General features: G+C 45.0%; 1 protein-coding gene across 1 annotated transcript; it reads right to left on the bottom strand.

The window, feature by feature from the left end:
- Positions 1-1,514: 1,514 nt before the first annotated feature.
- Positions 1,515-24,326, bottom strand: cdh10a (cadherin 10, type 2a (T2-cadherin)). The gene is made up of 12 exons (XM_062380096.1): positions 24,211-24,326; positions 18,387-18,729; positions 12,002-12,296; positions 9,461-9,580; positions 8,605-8,772; positions 8,328-8,509; positions 7,511-7,764; positions 6,507-6,643; positions 6,308-6,429; positions 5,667-5,775; positions 4,947-5,198; positions 1,515-2,432 (listed from the first exon to the last, which is right to left on the bottom strand). The coding sequence occupies exons 2-12, from the start codon at positions 18,594-18,596 to the stop codon at positions 1,942-1,944; spliced, it is 2,340 nt and encodes a 779-aa protein (XP_062236080.1). The 5' UTR covers positions 18,597-18,729; positions 24,211-24,326; the 3' UTR covers positions 1,515-1,941.
- Between the last annotated feature and the right edge of the window lie 1,231 nt (positions 24,327-25,557).

The following is a 25,557-nucleotide window of genomic DNA, read 5'->3' as shown; positions in this document are numbered from 1 at the left end:
TCCTCGTGTTCCAGGCTCGGCGCAGGTCACCGCGGTCAAATTAGCGGCAAGACATGAAACATAATGTGGATACGCCGTTAATGAAATGATGGAGGAATAATCATGTCTCGCTGGGACACGTGGATCTGAGCACAGCAGGTCAAACACAGAGCACTTCCCTTTGATTCCTCCCACTGGACGGAAATCCAAATTATTTCATGACAAGTAAAAAACCTTCTTTACACTATTTTCATTATTGGAGTGTCGACCGACTTATGTAATTTAAAATGTTGGAATATTAATTTCAAGTTTAAGAACAAATCATCAGCTGTTGAGATATGAAACCAAGCGAAGCGGCGTGAGCAGGCCGTTGATCTGAGGTGTTGTTCTCTCCACAGCTGCCCACTAATCAGCTTCTACTGTGTAGGATAACACAACATTTGCAGATGAGCGTGTAATTTACCACATGGTGTTTAGAACACTGTACGTTAGAAAACATCCGCGTCTTCCAGTAAGCAGCAGATTCGTGGAGCCTCGGTTTTGTTCAGGATGCAGAATAACGTGCGAGGGAAGAAAATCAAGATTCATTCAGATCTTTGATGAACTCCAAAGAGACGAAGGCTGTTGATCCTGAGGTGAGGAAGAAGCAGGAGATCCTGTGCAAACCAGAAGTTAAAGAAACTAAAAGTGGAATAAATCAAACACCTATGGATAACACAGCTATTCCTTTTCTTAATGAGATGTAGAGAACCGGGTCCTGGATCGTAGATGCTGCTAGAAACACAAATTAGATATCTGTGAATCTGCATTAATAGTACATCCATCCACAAGTATACACAAAACTGTATTATCACATAAAATACTCTTTCAAAGTACATTGAAAAGAATATGATACTAATATTCCTATGTTGTTAACTATAGAAAAGTGATGTTAAAATGAACTTCATCACTTTGCTTACACAGAAGTTTGAAAGTTTTAATGAATCACATCTTCATTAGTCTTCATAGTGGGCGGAACAGAATTCCCATGATGCCTGATGCTAGAAAAACAGATATTTCTCTGGGATTGAACCAGTGAGAGGAGAGAAGCTCATGTTGATATTTGAAAACACACAATGAACACAACCAGCGATGCTCCGCCCGGCGACAACTGAAGCAATGCAGTGGAAATGCAGCTTCTTCTTTTGTACATTGTTTTATTAGGAAAATAAGTATAAAAATATAAATATAAAACAATATGACTCAGCATTCAAACAGCATGAATTCAGTGTATGACAGTTTTCCTACAACATACACTTTTGCCATTACATATTACACCTATATGATGAAAAATGAATTCACAGTTTGACAAATAAACTGCACCAACCATTCACATGAACATTGCTCGTCAAACAAGGATAGCAAATAGAATATAGGATGTCCATTATTTAAAAACACTTGGTAGATTTACAGCATCTAATGGAGTTGGCAGGAAAACCCGCTCGGCTCCTCCCCCCCACCCCCCCAAGCCCCACCCACGCCCCAACCCAGTCCGGTGCCATTTAACATCGATAGTATACAATACTACTATCTCTCAGGTCACTTACAAAACACAATGTCCACACCATTGTTCACAAAAAGTCCTAAAAGTCGAAGGCATCTTTACTGAATATGACCAAAAACCAGTGGAGAATTATACTGTGAAAAAGTTTAAACTCAGTTCAAGTCTTGATTTTTCGGTTTCAGCATCCACACGAGGCGATGCACGTGGATGAGAATCAAACAGACAACTAGTCAACCAGCGCACTAGCTAGCAAACCAGACAGATAAACAGATAAGATAGCTTGATAGATAGGTAGACGGACGGTCAACTAGCTGAGCAGCTAACTAACGAGACAGAGAATCGCTGTCTGGCTGGAGAGAGCTCCATGAACAGACGAGCAATAGAAATGGGGCTGAATAAAAGAGAGACAGCTTCTTCTTCTAGGTCTCTCTGTCGGGGCTCTTCCCGATGTACATCTCTGCCAACTTTTTGAACTGTGGCCCCCAGTTGCCGAGGTAGTCGTAATCCTGGTCCCCCTCGGTGGCCCCGGACTCCAGCGAGCTGAGGGACTCGGCCAGCGACCCGCCGCCCTCGTACGCGTACGTGGCCAGGGAGTCGTACGGGGGGGCCGTGGGGTCCGTATCGTTCTCCTGCAGCCGCCCGTTAATGAAGTCTCTGACATCCGCGTTATCCTTTATCGGTGATGTCCTCCGAAAGGGAAACAGCATTTCGGGTATGATGTCCCTGCGCAGCTTGTTAGCATCCATCACCTCCGGGTTGCGCAGCGTGCCGATATCAAAGGCCTGAGTGTCCTCCTCTCCGCCCCCCTCGTCGTTGTAGCTGACCACGTTGTCTCTGACGTCCTCCTTGGAGATGATCAGAGGCTCCTTCTTCCTCTGTCTCCTCAGGGCGGCGAACAGCACCACGATCACTGCACAGGGAAAACACAGAGAGAGAGAAAGCTCAGCACAAGATGTGTGCCTCCCTAACATGTGTCATGCATTAAAACGCACAGGGGAGCTCGAGCAGAGGGGAGACACATTTGCTACCCGTGATAAATCCCCAACTCTGCCTCAGGCGTTCACCTCCTATTATTAAAGATTCAGTGGGAAAGCTTTTTCTTTCTTTCTCCCGTGAACGGCACATTCACTGTATGAAAATGCTTTCCAGCGCACAACCTCATATTTCATCTCCTTCATTGTTTTTCAGCTGTAAGAGACAATCTGAGATTGCAGAGTGAGCATGTTTCCGGGCCGCGGCACTGTGTGGTTGCAAGTTTTTTAAATAAAGTCATAATTCTTCTGAACAAAAGAAAAAAGGTTAGCCACGATTCGTTCTCCACCTGTTCTCCTCTCCTTCTCCTTCACTTCCCTGTTATTTGCCCCTGACCAGCAGGTGGTGTAGTCGTCTGCCCGCCTCCCACCTGGGTGTTAATTACAACACCTTCCACATGGCCCGGGTGGAGGTGGCTCTTCAGAACAATCCTTGCAAACATTTTGTGACTGACCACTGACACGTTTTCCGACGGCGCAGAGGAGAAGCCGAGAGAGAGAGAGTCGTCCCGGCTCAGCGTCTGCCTGTCGGAGTCAAGCTGAGGTGAATGAGGAAGTCTGTCGGGGGGGTTCGCGACTCCGTGTGCTAGAGAAAAGCATCGGGTAATGAGCAGATGTCATGATATTCTGCTCGAGAGGAGTGCTTGGCATTTAACCTTCACTGCGCTTGATGTGCGAGAGACAATATGTCTACTGCCAGGAACAGGAATTTAAAACTAGGAAATTACAGCAGGCAAATAGAAGGAGAAGCTGGTCAGGGCTGGAATGCTTGTGTCGGTAGTTTTGACATACACACACACACACACAAACACACACACACAGACACACACACACAACAAGACCTAAATCTTTAACTGCATTGCCTTCAGCAACATGCACAGGCTTCCACAGCTACATCCCCGGCAGCTAGTCACTCAGAAACGTTCCTATCAAATACCCCGCTCGGCCGATGGAGGTCAGGTTTAGCCACTCATCTCTTATTGATATGCCCTTGACCATAAGCACGACACATTTCTGCTTTTTGCTGGGTAAAACGATAGGAGCTGTATTCTGTTACATCGAGGGGAGGAACCACGAGGAGCTTCCGAATGTCAAACCCACTCTGAACGTTCTGTTAAGTGGATTTATCTGCAGCGAGTGCATCTGAGGGAGAGCTGCCTTTCAGAACCAAGTAACTAACCTATCATCATAATAAACCTGCTGATATCTGAGAGATGATGGCTAATGTAAAAAAGAAAGAAAATGCTCCTAAGTCCACACTAGCTGTTTGCTACCATCTGTATTATTTAAGACAAACACAAGTAGAGGTTTCCACATGAGTTATTCAGCCTGAAATGGCTTAAAAAATGTTTCCTCGATAAGCAGAGTCTTGTGGTCAAATGAATAATTACTGTGTTCTGCAGCATGATGTGCTTCTGGTGTCTGGGGAGGATGTGGGGATGGATGGATGGATGGATGGATGAATGAGTGCAGAGTGTCCTGGGTCTTCTTTCACTGAGGATTGCAATGTTTCAAGTCTTTTTGGATTTATATATATATATATATATATATGATTATGGTGATATTTACCTTTACGAAAACTGATAAAAAAAATGTAAAAATCCTTTCTCTACAAGCTGAAGAGATGTTCATATTTGCTGTATATACATTTTTTTTATTGCTTTCTCAAAACCAACAACACAATAACAACATTTAGTCTTTTAACATCGGCTGCAAATACCAGCAATTAACCTCCTACATGAGAAGCTCAGCGTCACCTCCACAGCAAAACTGAATTAATAAGTTAGGGTTACAGGTTGGTAAGGACTGATGCATTTCATAGTGTTGAAGCTATTATGTGAATTTTTGATATTTGAGCTGTAAGGGGTTATGTTGTGCAAACTCTATGTTCAGGGCCCATCCTGAAGGTCTTTGTTTTCAAACATTTTGAGAAATAGAGCATAAATCTAGTCCCTAATATATCCTGTGCAGCAGTCATCCATAAGATGTTCATACTGAAGCTTCACAATGTTAAACAATAGAGGGACTGAGGCTGAAACTGACCTGAGGTCTGTAGCTTTAGCCTCAAACTTCATCCCTAACACAGACGCCAAAGAACCTTTTAACAGCATTGTTCTAAATAGAGATGGCTGGAAACAAAACAATCCTTTATTTGGCCAGTGGTGCAAAACCAATGAAGTGACCACAGCAGCAGAACATCTTCCTCTAAGTTGTATTAAGATGAACGAGGGAGAATCTTCTCTTAAAATCTCTGTTTTGCTAGAAAGTAGATGAATGCACGAGGTGACACTGTGTGAAACTCACTGTCCCATTGTTTCATGAGCAGCTACACATTCATATACACACAATCCTCACACCTGCACGCACACAGACTCACACAGGAGGCGACTTACTGAGGAGGATGATGACACAGAGCAGTATGGCCACCAGCGCTCCCGTGGTGAGGCCGTCGGAGAAGGGCAGCACCTCCGAGTTGCACGTCTGCATGTTCCCACGGCTGTCACACGCACACACGCGCACGATGAGCGTGCTGGTGCTGCTCTGGATCGGGTAGTCGTTGTCCGAGATCACCACGGGCAGGAAGTACACGCTCATCTCACGTCGACTGAAGCCGCCCCTCCGCGTCAGGATGTTGGCGGTGTTATCTGAGGAGCAGGGATCAGATCTTTCAGGAAAAAGGATTTCAATCTGATGCTTTTAATTTGCGTCCCTTCGGTGTCTGTAAGTCCCGAGCATTGAAAAATAACTTTTGTTATTTGATTTTGAGAAAATAGATTTCAAACACGACTTGATTATTTATTTAAAAAAATGGATTGCAGCACTTCATCTCCTGCAATTCATCAGAGTCGTTTCTGTATTAAAGGAGAACAGAGGAAACCAGCGCCTGCAGATGTCAACTATCACTTTCTGTCTCCAATTGGAATAAAAAGAGCATAACCACAATTGTCATAACACAATGACTAATAGACACGAGTAAGTCAATAAAGACAAAACACCCACTTTAATCTTTAATCTTTTTCACATCAAAGTCAAACCACGTTTCCCAAATTTGCCGAAACAGCCTTGAATCCACTTTACGTCAGTCTGAGCATCGTGAAGTGTCTTTGTCTCACCTTGTCGGTCATCGATGGTGAAGTTGGGGTTGGTGGAGCTCATGCTGAAGACGAACTTGTGTCCAACGAGGGGTTCGTCCGTGTCCACCGCGCTGATGGTCTGAATCAGCTGTGAAGGACAAAACCAGTTCAGAGACACGTTAAACACTGGAGCTGTTTCTTTTTCCTCGGAGCTGAAACTGAGGAAAGGTGGTTGAATATGAAATCTACTTTATACGTTATCTGTAAACTTGTCTCGACACATTTTTCCTCTGTGCAGTTCTGTTGTTTACAGGAGGATCTAAATAAAACCCACTCTATGAACTATTTAGGGATTAGAACTTTATGAATGTAAAGTGTTTGTCTGGCCTCGGGGACACTGATGTGGTTTTATCCCATCATGGATTGCACTCGATAGATTATTACTGTTATTGAAATATAAATAATATTATGACTCATGTAGTTACTGTATAAAGCAGGGAGACTATAAAACCCGACTCTGACCGACATCATTAAACAACATAATAAGTAACGATGACACATTTGTGTTGCTGTAGCACAGCTAATGACTTTGGCATCGCAATAAATACAGATCTAATATTAATCAATTTGATAAATCGTCAGTGAGATGTTTCCAGGGGGAGCTCGTGAATGCTAAGCACCTGTCCTGCTTTGACGTTCTCACAGACAAACGTGTCGTAGGACATCGCGAACTCCGGAGCGTTATCGTTGACGTCCAACACCTTGATGAAGACGGGCACTCGCGTGGTCTGACGGGGATTATCTGAGAGAGAGAGACACGGGTTAGATAGTCTGGAACAGGTGGGGGGGGGGGTGAAGAGCAACACAAAGGCCACCTACTGATTTCTGTTGCCACCACAGAGATGTTGTGCCATTTGGACATCTCCCTGTCCAGAGCCTTCATGGTGGTGATGGTTCCGTTCACCGAGTCGATGTTGAACAACCGCTCCAGATCCGTGTGCCGGTCGATTGAGTATCTGAGAGACACACAACACACAACACGTTACCCTGACACACAAACACAAGCAGCAGCTCATTGGGCTTCATCTCGTCTTGTACAATCTGTCGACCTTTTACTTCAATGGCAGTTTTGATCCTTTCTGCTTTAAGCTTTTCTTCTGAACCTCAAAAACATGTTTCACACCGATTTTCACTCATTTTTCCAAAACTAAATTATTCCCTGTGTTGTCTCAACCTTCATCTTCATGAGCGCCGGCTCATTTGTCATCCTCAACTTTCATAATCCAATGAAATTTGAATATGCAACACAAGGCGCCTTGTGGCACGGGGGGGAGAGCGGCGGAGACAGGCGGACGCCATATGTGTGGAGCGGCGTCACCGAGCTGTGTGAGTCGATTCAGCAAATTAAGCTCCTGCACTTTGACTCTGTGTTGTGCCACAGAGGGCTGTCATAATTCTGGGAAATAAACATCTTCCACTGGGAAATCATCGAGGGGGCACCCATGAATAATACCCCCCCCACCACCACCACCACCCCCCCTTCGTATTGATAGATCAGATTAAGCCAAGTTGGCACATTCTTGTCCTCACTCTAAAAAGGACCAGAGCAGACTTTGTATTCCTCTCTCGTGCAGCATGTGTTCTTATTGATTTTAAACTAGTTTAATTAAAGCTGGAAAACAATGAGTTCTGAAACAATCAAATCACCACAATGAGGTGCTACACCCCCGTTCACTAGGTGAGGAAATCTTTGCTTAACAGGTCATTGATTAATGTCTAAAGTTTGCCAAGTTGTGAGCACTCGATTCTCAAGGAGAATGAACTTGTTGTGGAAAGGGGACAAAGGGGATTTGGCTCCAGCAGCCTGGACCAGTGACACTTACTTGACCGGCTTGTTGTCGGCGTCCGGGTCCTTGGCCGACACCACGCCCACGAAGCTGCCGGCCGCCGTGTCCTCGTGCACCTCGATGACGTACGGGTTCCGGGTGAAGACGGGGGACTCGTCCACGTCCTCCACGGTGATCTTGACCGTGGCGTAGTCTTTGAACTCCAGGCCGTTGATGAACCGGGCGTCCAGGTAGGTGTTCTTCACCTCCACTCTGAACTCGTAGTCCCTCTTACTTTCATAGTCCAGGGCCTGGAAATGAAAGAGCAGCCGAGGTCAAGCTTCTTTCATTAGAACAGACGCCCTCCAGGATTCTGATTGTATTGCACTTCCTTCGTCGGCCTTTATCTTCCTCACACTGAAAAGTCTGAGTTACAAACCCGAGTGGGGAATACTGATCTGGAGAACTACAAAGAGGCTCCAGCGGAGGGATTCTTTAACATTAGATTACATTTCACTGACTCAGGGTATCTGGTAAACTCTGTCCTCTGCTGTGCATTAATAAACGTTATTAGTGTCGGTTTCTAATCTGACGCTGCACTTTTCTGCCGTCACGCTGAAAGGAAACATACATATTAATACAAGATCAAAAGAGAACTCTGCTTTAATATAAAGTAAAACGTACTTTACAATGTGAACACTGGAGAAACTCCTCAATGTTAATTCTTCAACCTTCCAGGAGTTCAATTATTAATCATGTGCTGGATTTATATTTCTTTGAAACTCTTGACTGATTCTTTAAGATAACGTGTCACACAGCCTTCATCTCTAGAGTCTGTTCAGTGTTTAACAGGAAACAGGAAACAGGAGTTCACCTTCTTGATGATGACGATTCCCTCCTGTGTGGTCTGGTCAGTGATGATGTTGAACATGTTGTGCCCCCCCATGATGCTGTACTCCATCTCCGCGTTCCGCCCGACGTCCGGGTCGTCGGCCTTGATGCGGCCGATCGCTCCCCCGACCTCCGTCGACTCCACGGCCGTCATACGAAAGGAATCTGTACACAACGGGAGGTGGGGGTGGGGGGCACGTTAATCGTGTTTAAAAGCCCTATGAGGAATCAATACTGAATCTGGGGAATCGAACTCTTACGGTTGGCGAAGCGCGGCGGGGTGTCGTTCACGTCGGAGAGCGTGATGCTGACTGTGGTGGTTCCTGAGAGGCCGCCCATCTGTCCGGCCATGTCTTTGGCCTGGATCACCACCTGGTAGTGCTCCTTGACCTCTCGGTCCATGCCGGGCAGGGCTGTCTTAATGGTGCCTGAGGACAAATAGAAAGACTTGATAAGACAATTCAAACATTTGTCTTAGAAATGTGCTTTTATGTACAACTCTGCTTATTATGCTTTGAGGGAAAATGTAATTTCTCCCTGGATTTCTAACTGTTTGCATTAATTCCTCTTCATGCTAAATAACTATGTCCAATGTGTCTTTAAGACATTTTCCTGTTTTTAAAGATCTGGTTTTCTGTTCTTCCACCTGATCTGATGCCCCATAAAGGCTTCTACAAGATTAAATTAGACATAAATTATCTCCTTTATCTCTTAATATATTTTAAACGCACCAAAATACCAGAGAGTATTTAAATTTCAGAAATGTTTAAATGGCTTTTAAATGCTTTACCCTTTTAATCTCGTATTAGTCACAGATGAACGATTGGCTTATTACTAAATTGCATCTCAAATTATGGATATAAGTGTCGATATAATTTCGGGACTGTTTAACTCTATCATCTTGACAAAATAATAAGTCTCAAGCAGGAATTAGTTGATTTCTTCCTCCAGATTTTGTCTTGTTTCAGTGAAGTAAAATGTCTGAGCTCAGTTGCACCAGGAGACAGATTCTTTTTTCAGTTCGTTTCTTTCTCACTTTGCAGAGCAGCACCAGAGAGCTGCTCATGGACTAACTTTAGAAACTGCCTCCATCGGGTCCCGCTGGGTTTGGCTCACCATTTTCAGAATCCACAGAGAAATACGGCTGTCCCTGCAGAATGCTATATACCAGCTTGGCACTGTTCCCATACGTTTGATCATCGGCGTCATTGGCAGTGATGGTGACGACAGATGTACCTGCAAAGAAAACACGGGAAGTCCATTTTAAAAACCAAAGCATTGACAGTGAACATATTGAGTCAAGACATGATCAAGAAACTCCCCCTGAAAACAGACTGACAGCTTGAACACCAGCTGATATCACTTCTCTTGTACTGGTTACCAGTGACTGATTCTCAAATCAAACAACATGGCTGTGGAGGAAGTCAAAGGAGATGGCTGCAGGAAGGAAGTGATGTCTCGTTAACACCAGGAACATAGATATGAGTTATTCCTTCTTTCCTTTTTTACCTTCCTGGCAAATTATGCATTGTGCGTTTGTGCATCCGTCCGTCTGCGTTTGATCGTTTCACATCTGGAGAACAACTCAACAAAACCTGTCAGATTTCTTATCATTAAATAATGGTGAAGTGGAGTCTTTTGATATTTTGGGTTTTTCCCCGGGAGCTGCTTCTCACCTCCTGACAACGATTCTCGTGAAGGAAACAACACAGAAGCTGCAGCCTCCGTCTAACCTGTGAAACCAAAGTGATCCGCTCACTGTCTGCGGCTCGACTCCTCTCCCACCTGACAGTCTGATTAACCACAGTGTCGGCTCCATCTTAAATGTCACCGAGACTGAAGAGTCTCTGCCTTGATGAGAGTTCTCCTCTTAAGCGTTATATATATCACAGTGTGACCACAGAGTCTGATGCTTCATAAATACAGACAGAGACAGAATTACTGTTCTTATCATGTTGTATTTGTTTGTACTGTGCAGCAGGTGCATGAACCTTCCTGCAGACTTTATATAAAGATGGACGACAGACCTCCACTTCCTCCTACTACCCGGTGAGGAAGCCACAACATTGTGGATATGAATGTTGCTCATGCTCGATCAATTGCGAGTCAGTCTCAGCTGTCAATCATCATCAAATTACTAATTAAAGCCAAACTTACTGGAAAATTATCCCTTGGACTTTAATCAGTGCGATGAAAACGAGAGAATTCGATACTTTCATTTCCTTAGTTTGACCCATGTCCTGTCTACTAACATGGAGAAGGTGGAGGATAAGAACTACACTGCAGAAGATTGTCTCAACATAAAGTCCACCACTCTGCTTGTTGGTTCTTTAAGTGTTATCAATCAACAGGGATCCTAACAACATCACAGGAAATGTGCCAAACGCTGAATAAACCGTGCTCGAGTCAGGTTTGGGCTTCGAGGTGCGATTCTCTGTTGTTTATATGCAAAACAAGTGACACTGATAAACATTCACTGGAGTCACTTCCACACGTCCTGCAGAAAATCCACCCCAGCGCTTCAGAACCGCCACACTGCAAATACTGTCCTTGGCATTCAGGAGACCTCTGGCGTGTCCTGTTTGGGTCGGCCTGTCTCCCTGCATACTAATGAACCCTTGAACATCTGTCCCACTTAGTCCCAGCGACGGTAGCATGAAAGGGAGCTGCTGATTCTTCATGGCTGGCTGGCTTGATTAACCAGTGTGTTCAGTCAGAACATAGAAGCTGGTTTATTAGTGCAGAGATGAGCAGCGGTGACCCTGACCCACCTTTCCACCGGAGGAATCTAAGAGCAGCGCATCGTGAATTCCACACGGCACGTTGCTGTTTGTCATATAGACAATTGGCTTCTTGATTCACTCTTGATTGCTCCCCTGTATTCATTTGCCGTTGCATAATTGAGGATTGATTTCAAGTCGCATGCATTGTTTTTCGTGAGCTTTGTTTATATTCATGCCAACTGGTTTATTTGTATAACTTGAATGGATTGAAGTGGGGCGCGCTCAAGCAAATCTTTAATTGGAAAGACTGTGACAATCTAGACTTTCAATATTTCTACTGCTATTAAAAATGGCAAATGACATTACTCGTCATGAATGCCCAATGAGCCTGACTCCACAAATAACAAACACAACAACTAAACAAATCACGGATGACTTTGAGGAAGTGAACGCGGAGTCACATCCGACCCGTCCAGAGACTTATGAGCAGGACTCCTCAAGGTTTCTGGGATTTAATATCCTCTGAAAAGTGTTTCTTCTAAAAAGCAATTACATCGATTCTTAATTAAGTAAACAAGGACTTATGATTTTCCCTCACAAATAATACACTGATTATTTCCCTCAGCCGATTGTTGAATTAATCCATGGACACATTTAAAAACTGTCAAATTTACTTCTCCAGAACATTATGTCCAATAACTCGCAGCCAAAATAACAGTTTAAAGTGATGCTGAACAAAGAAAAGCAGCAAATCCTCACAATTTCCCAACTGAACAAGCAAATATTTCAATTTGTTTTGCTTGTGAAACCTTTAAAATGTTTAATCCTTTATCAAAATAGTAACCAAATAACTTTTTGGATTTGTTGATGACTTGATAAATCCCCAAATCCATTCAGCTCTCGAGTAAAAAAACAAAATCACACCACAACTCACCAACTTCCGACATCTCGGGGACGCTGGCGAAGTAGATGTCTTTGGCGAACTTGGGCTCGTTGTCGTTGATGTCGTGGATCTTGATGTTGAACTCGGTGTCGGGCTCCAGCTCCGCGTTGGTGTTCCTGTCCAGGACTTTGGCCACGAGCGTGTACATGGCCTTCTCCTCCCGGTCCAGCCTCTTGGTGGCGTGGATGTCCCCGGACTTCTCGTCGATCAGGAACAAGGTGCCCGCCCCTTCCCCCGTCAGCACGTACTTCACGTTGCCCCCCCCTTTGTCCATGTTGGAGTGCAGCTGCAGACGAGAGACGGACGTTTGAGGGGTTATTGCATCTTTTCACTTCAAGTCAAATATGTTTATGAAGCACAACAGAGGGTTAATCCCGCTGCTGAGCCCTTTGAAGGAGAACAGAGGTTAAATAGAAACACAGAGCATACATTAATTCTGTGTAAGCACAGGCAACAGTACCTAGCTGCTTCCAGTTAAATCCTCCTGGAAGAAAAACTGAAAAATAAGGTATCCATAATCTTTACATTTCCCTGGAGCTGCACTCCACTGAATAACAAATCATTCCTGCTCCTGCTGCCAACACGTCTGCTTCCAGTTCTCACTGCTGCTCTGACCGTGGCATGACAAAGACTAAAATACATTTGCACGGGGTCTTTTCTCTCGTGGAGGAGATTTTCACTCCTCCACGATCACACCCTCGTTGCCAAACAGTTTCTATTCAGTTTCTATCGGCCAAATGATGAATATGTAAATAAACGATCACAGGCCAGATCAGTGGGAACATTTGTGAACATTTAACTCTATCGACTATCTGCTCTCATCTCTTGGGTTGGCCTGTTGAGCTCTCTCTCTCTCTCTTTTTTCCTCCTCCCTATCAGATCGGTTGGAGGAAGTCAGACGCTTCACCGAAACATTCTCTGAATCTCTGAAATCATAATGGACTTGGCCTTTCCTTCCTGCTTTGACTCGTGTTTTCAGCGACCCGGCTCCCCGCCGTGTCAAGTCTGACGGTTTCCATTACTCCAGATCAAATTAGTCTCACATTTCTCTTCCAAATTGCACCATTGAGAAATGATGAAAACCTTACCTACAGCAACTACAGCTAAAATTAGTCACCTCTGACCTATCCATCACCTTGAAGCGGCTGCAGGCGTCACGGAGGAGTAATGGCGGCACGCTGTGACAGACACTTGATTCAAGCTCATTACTGTCGTGGATCTGTCAGCAGATATATTTAGAGCTCTATCTCAGGGGTTCACGTTGTAGTTAGTAGTTAGGGACACAGAATGTACGTCGGTAACTTATTAATATTAATATCCGCACGCTGGGAGGAAACTAATTATTTTTTTCCTGCAGTCGGGGAGAGTGATGTCAACAGTACAACTTGGGATGGAAATCAGAAATGCATTTCCTCAGTGTTCGCTATTCTGAAATTGGAAAAAAATAATAAAATTGGGACGTGTGTGAAAACAAGATGCTGTCAAGTTCACATGAGTAATACGCACAGTATGAGGAGTTGTTTGAAAGTACTTCCATGCAGATGAACTCCATTATCCAAAGTCTATTACGCAGGAATATCAGTCAGCTTGAATTTCCACATACATTTGCGCTCTGGGACAAGTCTCTTCATTGTTTGTGAATATGAATTCTGCCCTGAGCTGCAGACCAGGGGGGGAACCGGGGATTTACGACGTGCCGTGGAGCCGAAGGCCGCAAACTGCTGTTTGCCGGTGAGTGACGGGCTCATGTCGGCGAGCTGGGGAGTGTTTGTGTGTTTTTCTGCTGCATTGAAATGACCTTTATATCTGTGGCGTGCAATTATTCCCCCGAAGCGAAGAGGGAAAAAATAGAAAAGCTATTCACTGCCATAGTCACCTATTCTCTCCTTTGAAATGCATTGTGTGCGCGGCGGTATATTGGCTGTAGGAGGCATTAGGACACGCTCACTAAGCAACGCACAACTCCCCTGCAACACGAGAGCAACATATTTCATTACTGCAACGATTGAAACACACAACGGTGCTTAGGCTGTAATAATTAGGCCACGCGATCTAGGACCTCGTCACACAACAGCCACTGGAGCTTTTGTTTCTTCATTCCTTTGATTATATTCTTCGGGAGTTTTCATCTGATTATTACCATATTTCTCAGACCTGATTGTTAATCCTGTAAAGAAGGAACCTGAGGAAGCAAGAGAAACAACAAACACTGAGCCGTCAGAGCAGCTCGCACCCTTTGCAGCCAGCTGTCTGCAGGATAAAAGGAGTTTTACAGTCTTTGCAGAACCTTGCTTTATGTATTTTACATTTTTCTCTGCAGGAGAAAAGCAAACCCTTAGCTCATGCACTTTTCTTAATTATCGGATGTCTACCGTCAGCTTCCCCAATCATGTGTATACACAGATCTCCCTGTGGCCATATATGTTTTTTTACTGAGTGGAAGAAGGTTTTTGCACAAGTAAGCATTGCTTGCACTGAGTTATTATAAGATAACATTTCATATACAGATAATAATGTGCCCCTGTACCTGGACGAGGCACCGGGCCATCCACACGGATGCTCTGCAGGGTTGTCCCATAAAAAAAAAACAGTATCAACAGTACATCATTCAATGTGATGATTCAAAATGTAAAAAACAAAGCTGCACATACTGCAGAGGAGCAGCTCTGAATCTAACATGCGTAAACACAGCACATCTCGTGCAGCTCGAGCGGCGAGAACAGAAAACGGCACTGATACTCCTGTGTGTGCTCAGAGCGAGGCACAAAGTGTCTCCACACAGCCTTAACAAAATCAAATGTTAGCACTACCTCGCTGTATTTGCAGAGAGATTTAGAGGCTCTTCCTTTCAAGGCCTCGCAGCACAAACACAGCCTGTTCAAGGCCTCACAACAGAGGCACAGAAGAGAGCCTTGATGAGTTAAATTGCTTTGCACAAACACTGAGGAATTGTCGGTAAAAAGCAGCGAAATCATTGGCAATTCTTGTCAGGTCTCTGCTAAGCATTGCCTCTCTGCTAAGCATTGCCCCGCTGCTGCAAAGAGGAGATAGGAAAATAGAGAGCAGAACGGATACAGAATAATCACTCCTCGTCCCCGTGTCCCTGTGTCCCTGTGTCTCTTAAGACAGACAGGAGTTCTTTACCTTTGCAGCGTTGAACTATAATGTCCACGATGCAGGTTAAACCTACAGCTCACAGGCTTTTTCACTTTGTCACAGCTCCAAGCTAAATCCTCAAACTATGAGACACCTCCAGGATCCTCAAAAATTCACCCGACAACATGAGCTCCCTCGAATATTCAAATTTTACTGCAGCGCATTTTTTGTTTACACGGCTTGAGACAATGTAGAGCACCAAGAACTCAATAGAATTTTGTTCACATGAAACAAAGCAGTCTAAAGTTTGTGCTGGTGTTGCTCGGCATTGCGAGTGTTCACACTTCACAGCCCTGCTTAAGAAGTAGGGCACCACAGCTGCACCCAGTGAGCGCTCACACTCATTAAAGGCTCCGTGAAAGTCAGTTAAAATGAGATTTGAGGGTTTTTTTTACGCTTCACACACGCTCAGCCACTCCGTAGTATCTTTACAATTATAAATCATATACCAGGCTTTTTTTTTCCAGTGTTGACAATCGCTGCTGAGCCAGAGCAAATGCCGCAAACCCTTACTTTTACAAATGCAGTTAATCATTGTGCGGGGGGGTATCAGTCAGCAGTGTGTAAGCCTCGGAGCGGCGTGTCTTTGGAGCACCTTTGATAAGCAGTGTGAGCTGCATGTATTATGCAGCGGAGCCGCATGCAGCTTCCCTTCCAGTCGGGAGGCGAGCTGCAGCCGAGTGCGACTGCTCCTGACGTCACGTGTGTGATTGCAGTAATCCAGAAATCAACCTCAAGTGACAGATGAGTGAGTGTGTGTGGGCTGATTGGAGAGGGTTTGATTGAATGTGAAATAAACAAGGTGCTCCCACAGCGCTCGGAGAAAAAAGACCATTAAATAATCCTTATAAAGGCGACCGCCACCACCGGGGCCGTGATGCCTTTGTGCCGCCGCCGGCCTTTAAGTGCTTTTTTGCATTTGGACTCAGTTTTCTCTCTCTCTCTCTCTCTCTCTCGTTCTACCTCTCTCGCCCAATCTATTTGTTTTTCTCTGCCTCTCTAACTGTCTGTGGTGATTGGGTCGTCAAATCCATCTCACTCCATCTACTCTGCCGTTTATCTATCATTACGTTCATTAGGTTTCGCAACGTAGTTATTTTCATTGTTGATCGATTTTTCCAGCTTCGTCGTCGACAAATCGATAAATTATTCTTCGAGGAACATGTCACAGAATAGTAAGTGAATAATCCCTGAGCCAGTAGGATGTTTCTGGATTCACTGAGAGATTTTCGAATATGAAAACGAGCACAAAGATGCACATCCTGGTGTTTATTAAAAGATATAGCTTGCCTTAAAGATTTCTCTGTCTGTTCCATGTCCTACAGTTCTGTGGATTTATCTCTGTCTGTAGAATAACTCTTCATCCCACTCCCCACACTCTTCATCATCTATCTGATTGGGGCAGAATCATTTTTTTCATCATCAGCGATGAATGTGCCAATTATCTTCTCCAACAATTGGCTAATTTAGTCAATTGTATTCATAATTCCTCAGAAGCCACAACAATGGCTTCCACTCGCCTGGTTTAGTCTGAGTAACAGCACAGAACCCTGAGATGTTCCTTTTACTGTCATTTGAGACAAAGAGAAAACAACAAGCCGGATGATTTGGAATTATTGCTGCTGGGTTTCAACTGGTTTATTAATTTATTAATATCTGCAGGTCTTACTTTCTTTATATCGACAGAGCCCACCTGGATCTGCCTCGATTTCCCAAAACCCCAAAAGTGAAACTGAGGGAATAGGAGATTACAGATTATGGTCCTCTTCTTTTCTAAAGCGTAATGGATGCCCTTTATCCCCCCCCCCCCCCTTCGATAATTTATCACTGCCTCATGTGTTTTTTTTTTTCTCTTCTGACACTTTAATAGAGGACAATATTGGACACAGGCAAAGTGGAGAGCTGGTGAATGCGATTGCTGTCAAGCCACAGAAGTCCGGTGCCAGAAAGCATCAGAGGCTGGAGAAGAAAGCCCCCCCGCCCCCCCCCCGCTCTTAGTTAGCATTTGCTTTCGCTGCTTCATCATAAAACACAACAAGGTGAATTTCATTGGCTCCCTCTGATTGATATGTTTTCCTTCCTCCTCTTCCTCCCCGTTCCATTTTTATTGCCACTGTTCCCTTCTCTTCTCCACATCAGGATGATGGTTCCTGCAGAAAGAAGTTGTCACATCCCCCCCCCCTCTACTCCACCTCGCACAAGACACTTGTTTACTCCAGAGAATGAGGTGTGTGATGAAAGCCGGCTTCCTCGGAGAAAATTGGCTGTCGACAGCCACCTCATTTCCCTCCCTCGAGTTGATAACTGCAGCGCTCCCCATCACACCTGTCTTTAGAGTGCTGCTGTACGGGCGGGCTGACGAGAGCCCCTCTGATCTGGGGGGGGTGAGGAGGTGGAGCATTGTGCCAGAGTTCTGCTCTTTCTGTAATTATTTGGAGAAAAGTGTCTTTCAAGAGCTGTAGTTTATTTTTTGATTCGCCTTCTGAGTCACTCGAGGGAGAATCTCACACTGTTTAAAGTCAGAAGCCTTTTGTTTGTCAGACTGGAAATAAAGATGGACGACATGACAGCTGCCCGACAGTGAAGCCAGATCATCGTGCTCGCCTCCTGGTGGCCGGCTGCAGTACAGGTCACACACATCGGGTATGGACCAAACTAAAAAGTCAAAGTAGGTTCTATTATTATGTATTTTCAAAATTCTTTGTCATTTTCTAAAAACCAGACACATTGTCCGTCCTCAGTCTGAAGCCAACTGAATTGGGCCTTGACATGAGGGACTGAATCGCTAAGTTCTCAAACGAGAGCGAATAGCAAGTCCTGAAGTTTGGCAAAAGTTTTATATATTTACAGTTAGTGTCAGTTTTTAAATGACTGAGCAGTGAGTGTCACCGTCCACTCGCTTCATGTTGTATTAAAGGACACTAAGTCTATTCCCTCACCAGGACGTTTCAGCTCATGACTCACGGAACCTTCGATATCATTGACTGATGTTTTAAGACGCTCGGCGGATGAGGATGACGTCCAGCCAATTAAATAATGAATTCAACTCACAGACTGGAGGTAAAGAGAACAGTTCTTCCACTTGCTGTGTATCTGATGGCTCCATGTACCAGCCAGCTTCCTGTCAGCCCATTCGTCTTCAGCCAATTACATCAAACAGCTTCTCAACGAGCTAAACCTTCTATAATTAGTGCGCAGACAATGTGTGTGGACACGTTACCTTGCCGACATATTGATGGTCGTTTCCTGCGTATTCCTCGAGCAGAAAGAATTGATTCCACATCCATCCCCGTTTGGAGCGCTGGAGAATCCGCCCATCGCTCTCCGCCATGCCAAACAGTTTCCCAATATTCCCGGGTGTGAAGGGCAGGGCGCTGCTGGGCCACAGGACGGAGAGCAGCAGCAGGAGCACGACCTGGTTGAGGACCATGGTCTCCACTCAGCTGGGGGGTGTCCTGGGTGACTTCTGAATTAGGGTAGCAGGGTTGTGATGGGACGAGCGGTGGAAGGCCGTGTCACCAGAACAGACATTGTATTCCTCTCCGGGGATGTCCGTCAGATTCCTGTGGAAAAGAAAACGCACTTTAATGACACTTGTATAACTTTAAATCCTCAAAGTGTGCAGGCTGTATTGCTCTGTGTGATTCATTGAGTGTACACTGTGCGTCTCTATTTGTGCTGTACCGACAAGGTAACAACTATTTACGACTCTTCAAAACCAAATTGGAAACGTGTTTGACTATATTTCTTTCATGCAAAGTAAATAATTCAATGGCAAGTGCACAGACAACAAGGAAATGCAGCAGGAGTCATTAGTCAAGCTAGGAAACGGCTGAGGAAAATATAGAGAGACACTAAAAGGAAACATTGCTCATAAGTAAAATTCAATAGACTGACATCAGCAGAGAGACTCATCGTGGTGCATTAGCAGCTCAGTGAACGCCACGTTCAAATGAAATCTAATCACAGAACCTGCAGGATGTTGTCCGCTCTTTGTTTCCTATTACAAACGGTTAAAGTTTAACATATGCATGTTGCTGCCAGAAGCTTTTATTTAGTTACCGCATTTGTTGTCCTTTAATTTGTTGTTGCTGCCCTGCAACACTTTCTTCCTGGTGCCCATTCTCCCTTTTATTGCCCTGATGCTAATGTCCATTAAAAGTACAGATCGTCTGTGATCTTTCAGTGCAGCCGGTGCCCTTTGTTCCAGGCAGGAGACGTTCTATGCCCCAGCTTGAGAGAGAGAGACACGAACTTCCTCTAATTATAAAATTGCATCACTGTTGATAATGCAAACACAACTTCAAAGCTGCTGTTTAAAAAAGCTTAACACAATCATCTGTGGCAACGCAAAGCTTCTGAACACGAGCAGAAGCCGAACACTGTAAAACGCTCCGCTATAAACTGTTTAGAGTTTTATGTTCTTTCAGTTAAAGGGCAAACTCCACTAGCATGTTTCATGATGAATTGTCCTGATGACTTTAGGAATATTCCCCCAACCTTGAACTTCAATTTCTCTTTGCATCCCTTTAGTTCCAGAACATTGCCTAGAGTTCTATTAATGTTTAGATTTATCCTAAAGGGAGGACATCTACAAAGAAGTGGGTTCAAAAGCCAAACAACCAGAACTAATCCCCAGGTTTCTGTTAAAGATATATTTGTGTTATTTGGAGTCGTCTTCCGATACTTCACTGAGACCATGTCCCCACCAGGACGGGTCCTGATAGGTCATTTGGGTTTGCATGCATAATTTATCCTCTTTTTGGAAGTTGATCCTACTGAATCCAGCCTCTCTTTCTAAAAGAGCACATTTAGTGAGGCTCACGCGTGAAGGCTGGAGGAGCCGAGTTATTCTGACAGGCATTCAGTGGGTACTTCAGGGACGGCTGTGGAAAGACGCACGCTAGTTCAGGGACTCGTCTGCTTCTGTTCAGAGCTCTTAAACAAGGTCTGTAATGTCAGTGGAGGTATTAACACGAACAAAAGGCAACGTTACCCTCTATGAATACATTAGTATTATGGTTCCATTGATGACATTATTGGCTTTAAAAGAATGTAAATGCTTGTAATGGATTGAATAGAGAATCAAATAACTGAGCTAATGAGATAATGATGTAAAAAAAAAAAAGGAAAAAATGCTCTTGATGCTTTTAGTCAGTTGAATTAATTCAATCAACTTTTGAATAACACCAGTTTGCAGTGTGAGCTTTGGTCTCTGCTCCATGTTGTTATGGGTGAGGTCACCATTAGGGATTCAACTGAAGTGTTCACCTTCACCGAGGCCACAACAAAAAGTGTACACACTCATAGAGCCTGGATATCCCCTTCATTTGTTTTATTGTTTTTTCATCAACATTTATTGAAGACAGTGGGAAAATGAATGTCCCCTGATCCACCCCCCAAAAGTGTAATGAGTTCCTTGTTGGCCCATCCTTCAACCCAGTGTCATGGAAAACCATTCAGTGGTGTTTTGCTTCCTTTAATCCTGCTGACAGGCAAACACACAAACCAACAAACACACAACCTACTCCATGAGAGCCGTGTGAAATGTGTTGTGAGCAGCTACAGTGACACACAGAGGGAATGAATCTGTCTTATTCCGACTCCCGAGCAAACAACTTTCTAAAAGTTCATCCGCACCAGGGGGGATAACATCCAGAGGAGATTGTGTTGTAATTTGCCGATACGTTTTCTCATGTTATTTCCTCATGCCTGCACAGTGTGTGGCTCGGTTGTGACACATGCATTCCCCAAATCAGGAAACGTCGCCTCGCAATTAATCTAGTCTGATGCTTGTGATTACATTTTCTAATTATCATTCCAGCCTGTCCTTGAGTTTTAATAGCATTCTGGATATTAATCTTTGATGTGGTGTGCCTATTAAGCATTAGGCCAGTGTGTCTTTTTCAGATTTCTTCCAAACACTCCATTAAAGGATGAGTGAGCACGCTGAATCCATGCCAGGGCCTATAGGCTCAAGCTGAATTATCTCAACTTATTCAGTCTATTAAATAGATGAGGTTTAAAAAAGACCAAGAAGAAAATATTGTTTATGAGTGGATTAAGTTGTAGCAGCTTATATTGCATCAGCATTAAAACCAGAGATGTAAAGGAAGCAAATTGTTAAATATGCTTTTAAAGAGTTGTCTAGGGTTGTTATTCCTAATCTTTGCTATACGACACGTTCTGGCAAAGACTTCTTCTCTGCCCCCGTTTCTGTAATCTGCAAAATTATACATTCTTGTTTTGCTGAATAAGAACATCTTTGATCAGATATATAAAAACGAGCTGTTCGTCGGGACCAGCTTCCTCGAGAAAGAAAAATAAAAAGCGCAGCCTTGCACATTAGTCTGTTTAAATCTGTGTGCACACGCGTCCCAAAAAGTGAGCACCCCCCCCCCCCCTCAATGTTAAACTGATCCCTGCAACTAAGCATTTCTGTGGCTGCTCTGACTTCAGTTGGACAGTAATCACGGATGCAGCGCACAGCGGAGGTCTGGCTGGTAAACCTTTTAAAGAGGTCTTGCATGCATAATGAATTGATGCTCCTCTATACATGGGAGGATATAAGCACCCGGATTGACCATCTGGTCTCTGTGTTGCTGCAGCCTTTGGCACCGGGACTCATGTCAACATTGCACTCTGTGTTTTTTAAATTAACACGGTGCTGCTGCTCAGGAGGATAATATTGGGTTTTTAATCACAACACCAAACGCAAAATAAAGTAGGAAGGAAGGTGGCAGTGACGTGTTGGAATGAATGAAGTCAAATACAAATAAAAGATCATTTACTGGGCTTCAGTCAATCCAAGCTTCCATCGGAGTAGAATACAAGTCAGAGCCACGTTGCATGAGCTGGAACACAATTCTGAATTATTGCTTTAATGAACATTATCATAGGAGCATCAAGCAGAATCTCTTTAACATGCTCTATCATCTGAAACCTCGTTCCCCCCCACACAAATATGAACCAAATCTAAATCAGCTGGAAGTCTGACTCCATTTAAATCACAGCCTTTTTATATCCATGTATAATATTCCAGAGATTCAACAAGTGACATATCGTTATATGAAACCTGAAGTGAGCAGTTATCACGAACCAAAGCGGCAGAGAGGGCAGGTGAAGGTTGTGAGGTCATCAAACCGCTGTCACGATGAGTCTCTGTGATTATTACCTGCCCTGTTTATATATATAAGAAAAAAATAATCTGCAGCATGATTTACAAGCTGTAAACGTCATATCTCATCACAGAGACAGACATTTACCACACGTGTGTGTTGGGTGCAGGAAACCAGTGATTGTCAGTTTGAGGAGCTCCAGTGATTGCTTGGTGGATTTGGCAGCCCGGCACAGACAGAGTGTAAATCTAGCATGAGGGGCGTCGATGCACCACCACGATGCAGCACCTGTACCAAAGCCTCCACTTGGTGGAGCCCTAGACCTTCCAGAGCCGGCTGTGGGCTGCCGGCTGCAGTCGGTGGCAAAACCTCAGCAAGCTTCACTCATGTTTTCAAATCCTCTGAGCAATTTTGTGATACAGTGCACACTTCATCGTTGAAAAGACATATTCCAGAAAGAGGCGTGGGTTTTCTAGAAAGACGCTCCAGAGACGGGGGGGAAACTGTCAAATAAAACGCTCTTACTTATTCAGAACTATATGGAGTGCACTCGTCAGTATGTTGGGATGATTGAAGGTTGGTATATAAAGCATTTTAAATGATAATGAGTTTATGTACAAACACCTGCTGATTGAAGAGACGTCTGTCCATGTTAGCTTAGCCAATCTAAGACAAACACAAGAGGCTGCGGTGTAGAATGACCTGCTACTTATTAAAACAGATACAAATGGGTGTATATTATTCTGTCGAGCCCCATCCATCCAGGTTTTTGATTGACATACTGCTCTCTAAATAAATATTCATGTGTAATCCTGTAAATCCAGCTGTGGTGGTGCTCCTGGGAGCCCCAGTGCCTGCGTGCATCTCCCACCTCCTTCCCACTGGAGCTCTGAAAGGTCACTCCGCATCTGACAATAATTCAAGCAGCATGTTAGTGGCTAATTTGCACTAAACAATAATGGCATTACATGGGTGACCTGGTGAACGGCGCTACACCCTTATATATCACTGTGGTGGCTGTGGAGCTGTCTGCATGCGAGAGGAGAAGACTGACACATCCCAGAATATGGAGCTGGATCAAGTTTGTGCCTTGGAGGATGTGCACATGCAGCCTACGTACACAGCCCCACGGTAAACACCTCCAATGCGTTTTTCTTTTCTTGATATGAGATATGAATGGTCGCGTGCTTCTCCATCAACGCTGCCCACAGCACAACACAAGTGAGATCCGGCTGCACCGCCTCTCTGCACACGGACACATATCCACACACACACACACACACAGCCTGGCGTGGACACTTTAACATGTGCACACACACACACACTTTGAGACACATGTATGTTGCATGTGACAGGCACATACATGGATTGGGACGTGAGCTCTGCGGGGTGTCTAACTGGTTCCCAGTGTGGAGCCTGGGGGAGCTGCCTCTCTGATGAAACACTTTGCATCTTGAGACAAAGTTGATTATCTTCAGTCTTTATGGAATCACAGCATCGCCCCGAGTCATGACGCCCACCTCAAAGTTACGCATGCAGCGTTATCAAGTGTGTGACAGGTGCACGGCGCTGAGCAACACACACACACACACACACATCGTGAAGGAAAGGATTAGATCCTGTAAAGCACTGAGTCATCACCCATCATTCATCAGCCTTAAGTTCAAATGTCAGGAAGATGAATCAGGAATCTCACACTTCATCTCATTTCAAACACACAAATTTAAAAAAAAGAAACACACAATTCCAATCAGAGAACAGAGGATAACAAAATCCTGCAGCTTTGAAGTTGCAACACTTCTTCTCATGTGACGCTGCCGCTGCAGCAGTCGTCTGGCTCGGCCACAGAGCAAAGAGCTGCCCCTGGAGTCTGGAGGCAGCCGACATATTAAACATGTCCCTCCACGTCAGAGAGGAAGCCCTTACCTTTTCTGTTTGTGATTCTCACAGCTTAGCATCCATCTGTGTCACTGAGCGCTCGCTGCTGTGTTCCTGCTCCCGAGCGGTGAGCGGTGCTTAGCGCTGGAGAACCTGACTCCTCACGGCACAGCTTACATTCCAAGACTGACAACTGCACAGCTGGGGCGAATGTGTATGGGAGTGTGTGTGTGTGTGTGTTTGCATGGGAGAGAGAGGGAGAGGGAGAGAGAGAGAGAGAGTCTTCTGCCTCCCTCGCTCTATGCTTCTCTATTTCTCTCTGCCCTCCCTCGCTCCGTTTCTCCTCCCCACTCTCTCTGGCTCCTCTCCCCTTTCCTCCTCTACACTTTCTATCATCTCTCTCTCTCTCTCTCTCTCTCTCTCTCCCTCCCTCTCTCATCCTCCCCCTCCTCTCTCTTTCTCTCTCTTCCTCTCTCTCTCTCTCTCTCTCTCTCTCTCTCTCTCTCTCTCTCTCTCTCTCTCTCTCTCTCTCTCTCCACCCCCCCCCCCTCTCTCGCAGTGCATCACTTCTGGCGGTGGATGTCACCCAGGCTGAAGCTGAGGCGACTCTGCCCCTGATTGGCTGCCATTCACAAGTTAGCGATAAAGAAAAGGGAGAGAGAGAAGAAAAGATGGAGGAGGAGTAGGGGGAAGTGTGTGTGAATGTGTTTGTGTGTGTGTAGTGTGTGTTTGTGTGTTGCTAAGTGAGAAAACAGTGTCCTCACATCCCAGTGAGCATCAGTTGACTGTGGAATGGAGGAGCCGTGGAGGTTAGGGGGGCTGAGGAAGAGGAGGGTGGACGCTGGGAAGGAGCTCGGCGTGTTCTCCTCCCTCCTCCCTCCCTCCCTCCCTCCCTCCCTCCCTCCTCTTCATGTGACTGCATCCACAAAGCTCCGTCTCCAGAAGAGGCCGAGCTGAAAGCCACCGCTCTGACGGAGCCACTGTACGATGTTTGATGTCTAAAGCCATCGGCCCCATCTAATCTCCTTTCAATGACAGAGGAATGAAGGAGAAAAAGGCCATAACTTGTAAATCAGCCACGCAGCGAGGGCTCTGTGTGTGTGTCTGTGTGTGTGTGTGTGTGTGTGTGTGTTCATCTCGTCCCACTGACTTGGCTGGCAGCATGTGACAGGTGCACACGCGGCCCAGGCACTCTGTCATCTCCTCTCATTACACGTTTCATGTTGGATGCATATCAGCACGTCTCCGCACACTGGGCGCCATCGAGGCCGATGTAACGTTTTAATTCGACTGAAGGGGAGGCGGGGAGGCGGGGCAGGCTGTTCATGTATATATATATCACCCGGGCGTTTGATGCCGAGACGGGGAGAGAGAGCGGCCCGACAGTGATACGTC

Source organism: Platichthys flesus, chromosome 21 (genome assembly GCF_949316205.1).
Source record: "Platichthys flesus chromosome 21, fPlaFle2.1, whole genome shotgun sequence".
NCBI classification, from domain to species: Eukaryota; Metazoa; Chordata; class Actinopteri; order Pleuronectiformes; family Pleuronectidae; genus Platichthys; species Platichthys flesus.
This window is presented reverse-complemented; position numbering and strand designations above follow the sequence as displayed.

What these genes read in the sequence shown, in the direction of transcription:
- cdh10a (XM_062380096.1), bottom strand. Translation starts at nt 18,596, where the DNA reads ATGGTCCTCAACCAGGTCGTGCTCCTGCTGCTGCTCTCCGTCCTGTGG. An exon ending in TGTGGTGGCAACAGAAATCA is followed by an intron (nt 6,430 to 6,506) that starts GTAGGTGGCCTT and finishes TCTCTCTCTCAG; the next exon opens with ATAATCCCCGTCAGACCACG. An exon ending in CACCATCGATGACCGACAAG is followed by an intron (nt 5,199 to 5,666) that starts GTGAGACAAAGA and finishes CCTGCTCCTCAG; the next exon opens with ATAACACCGCCAACATCCTG.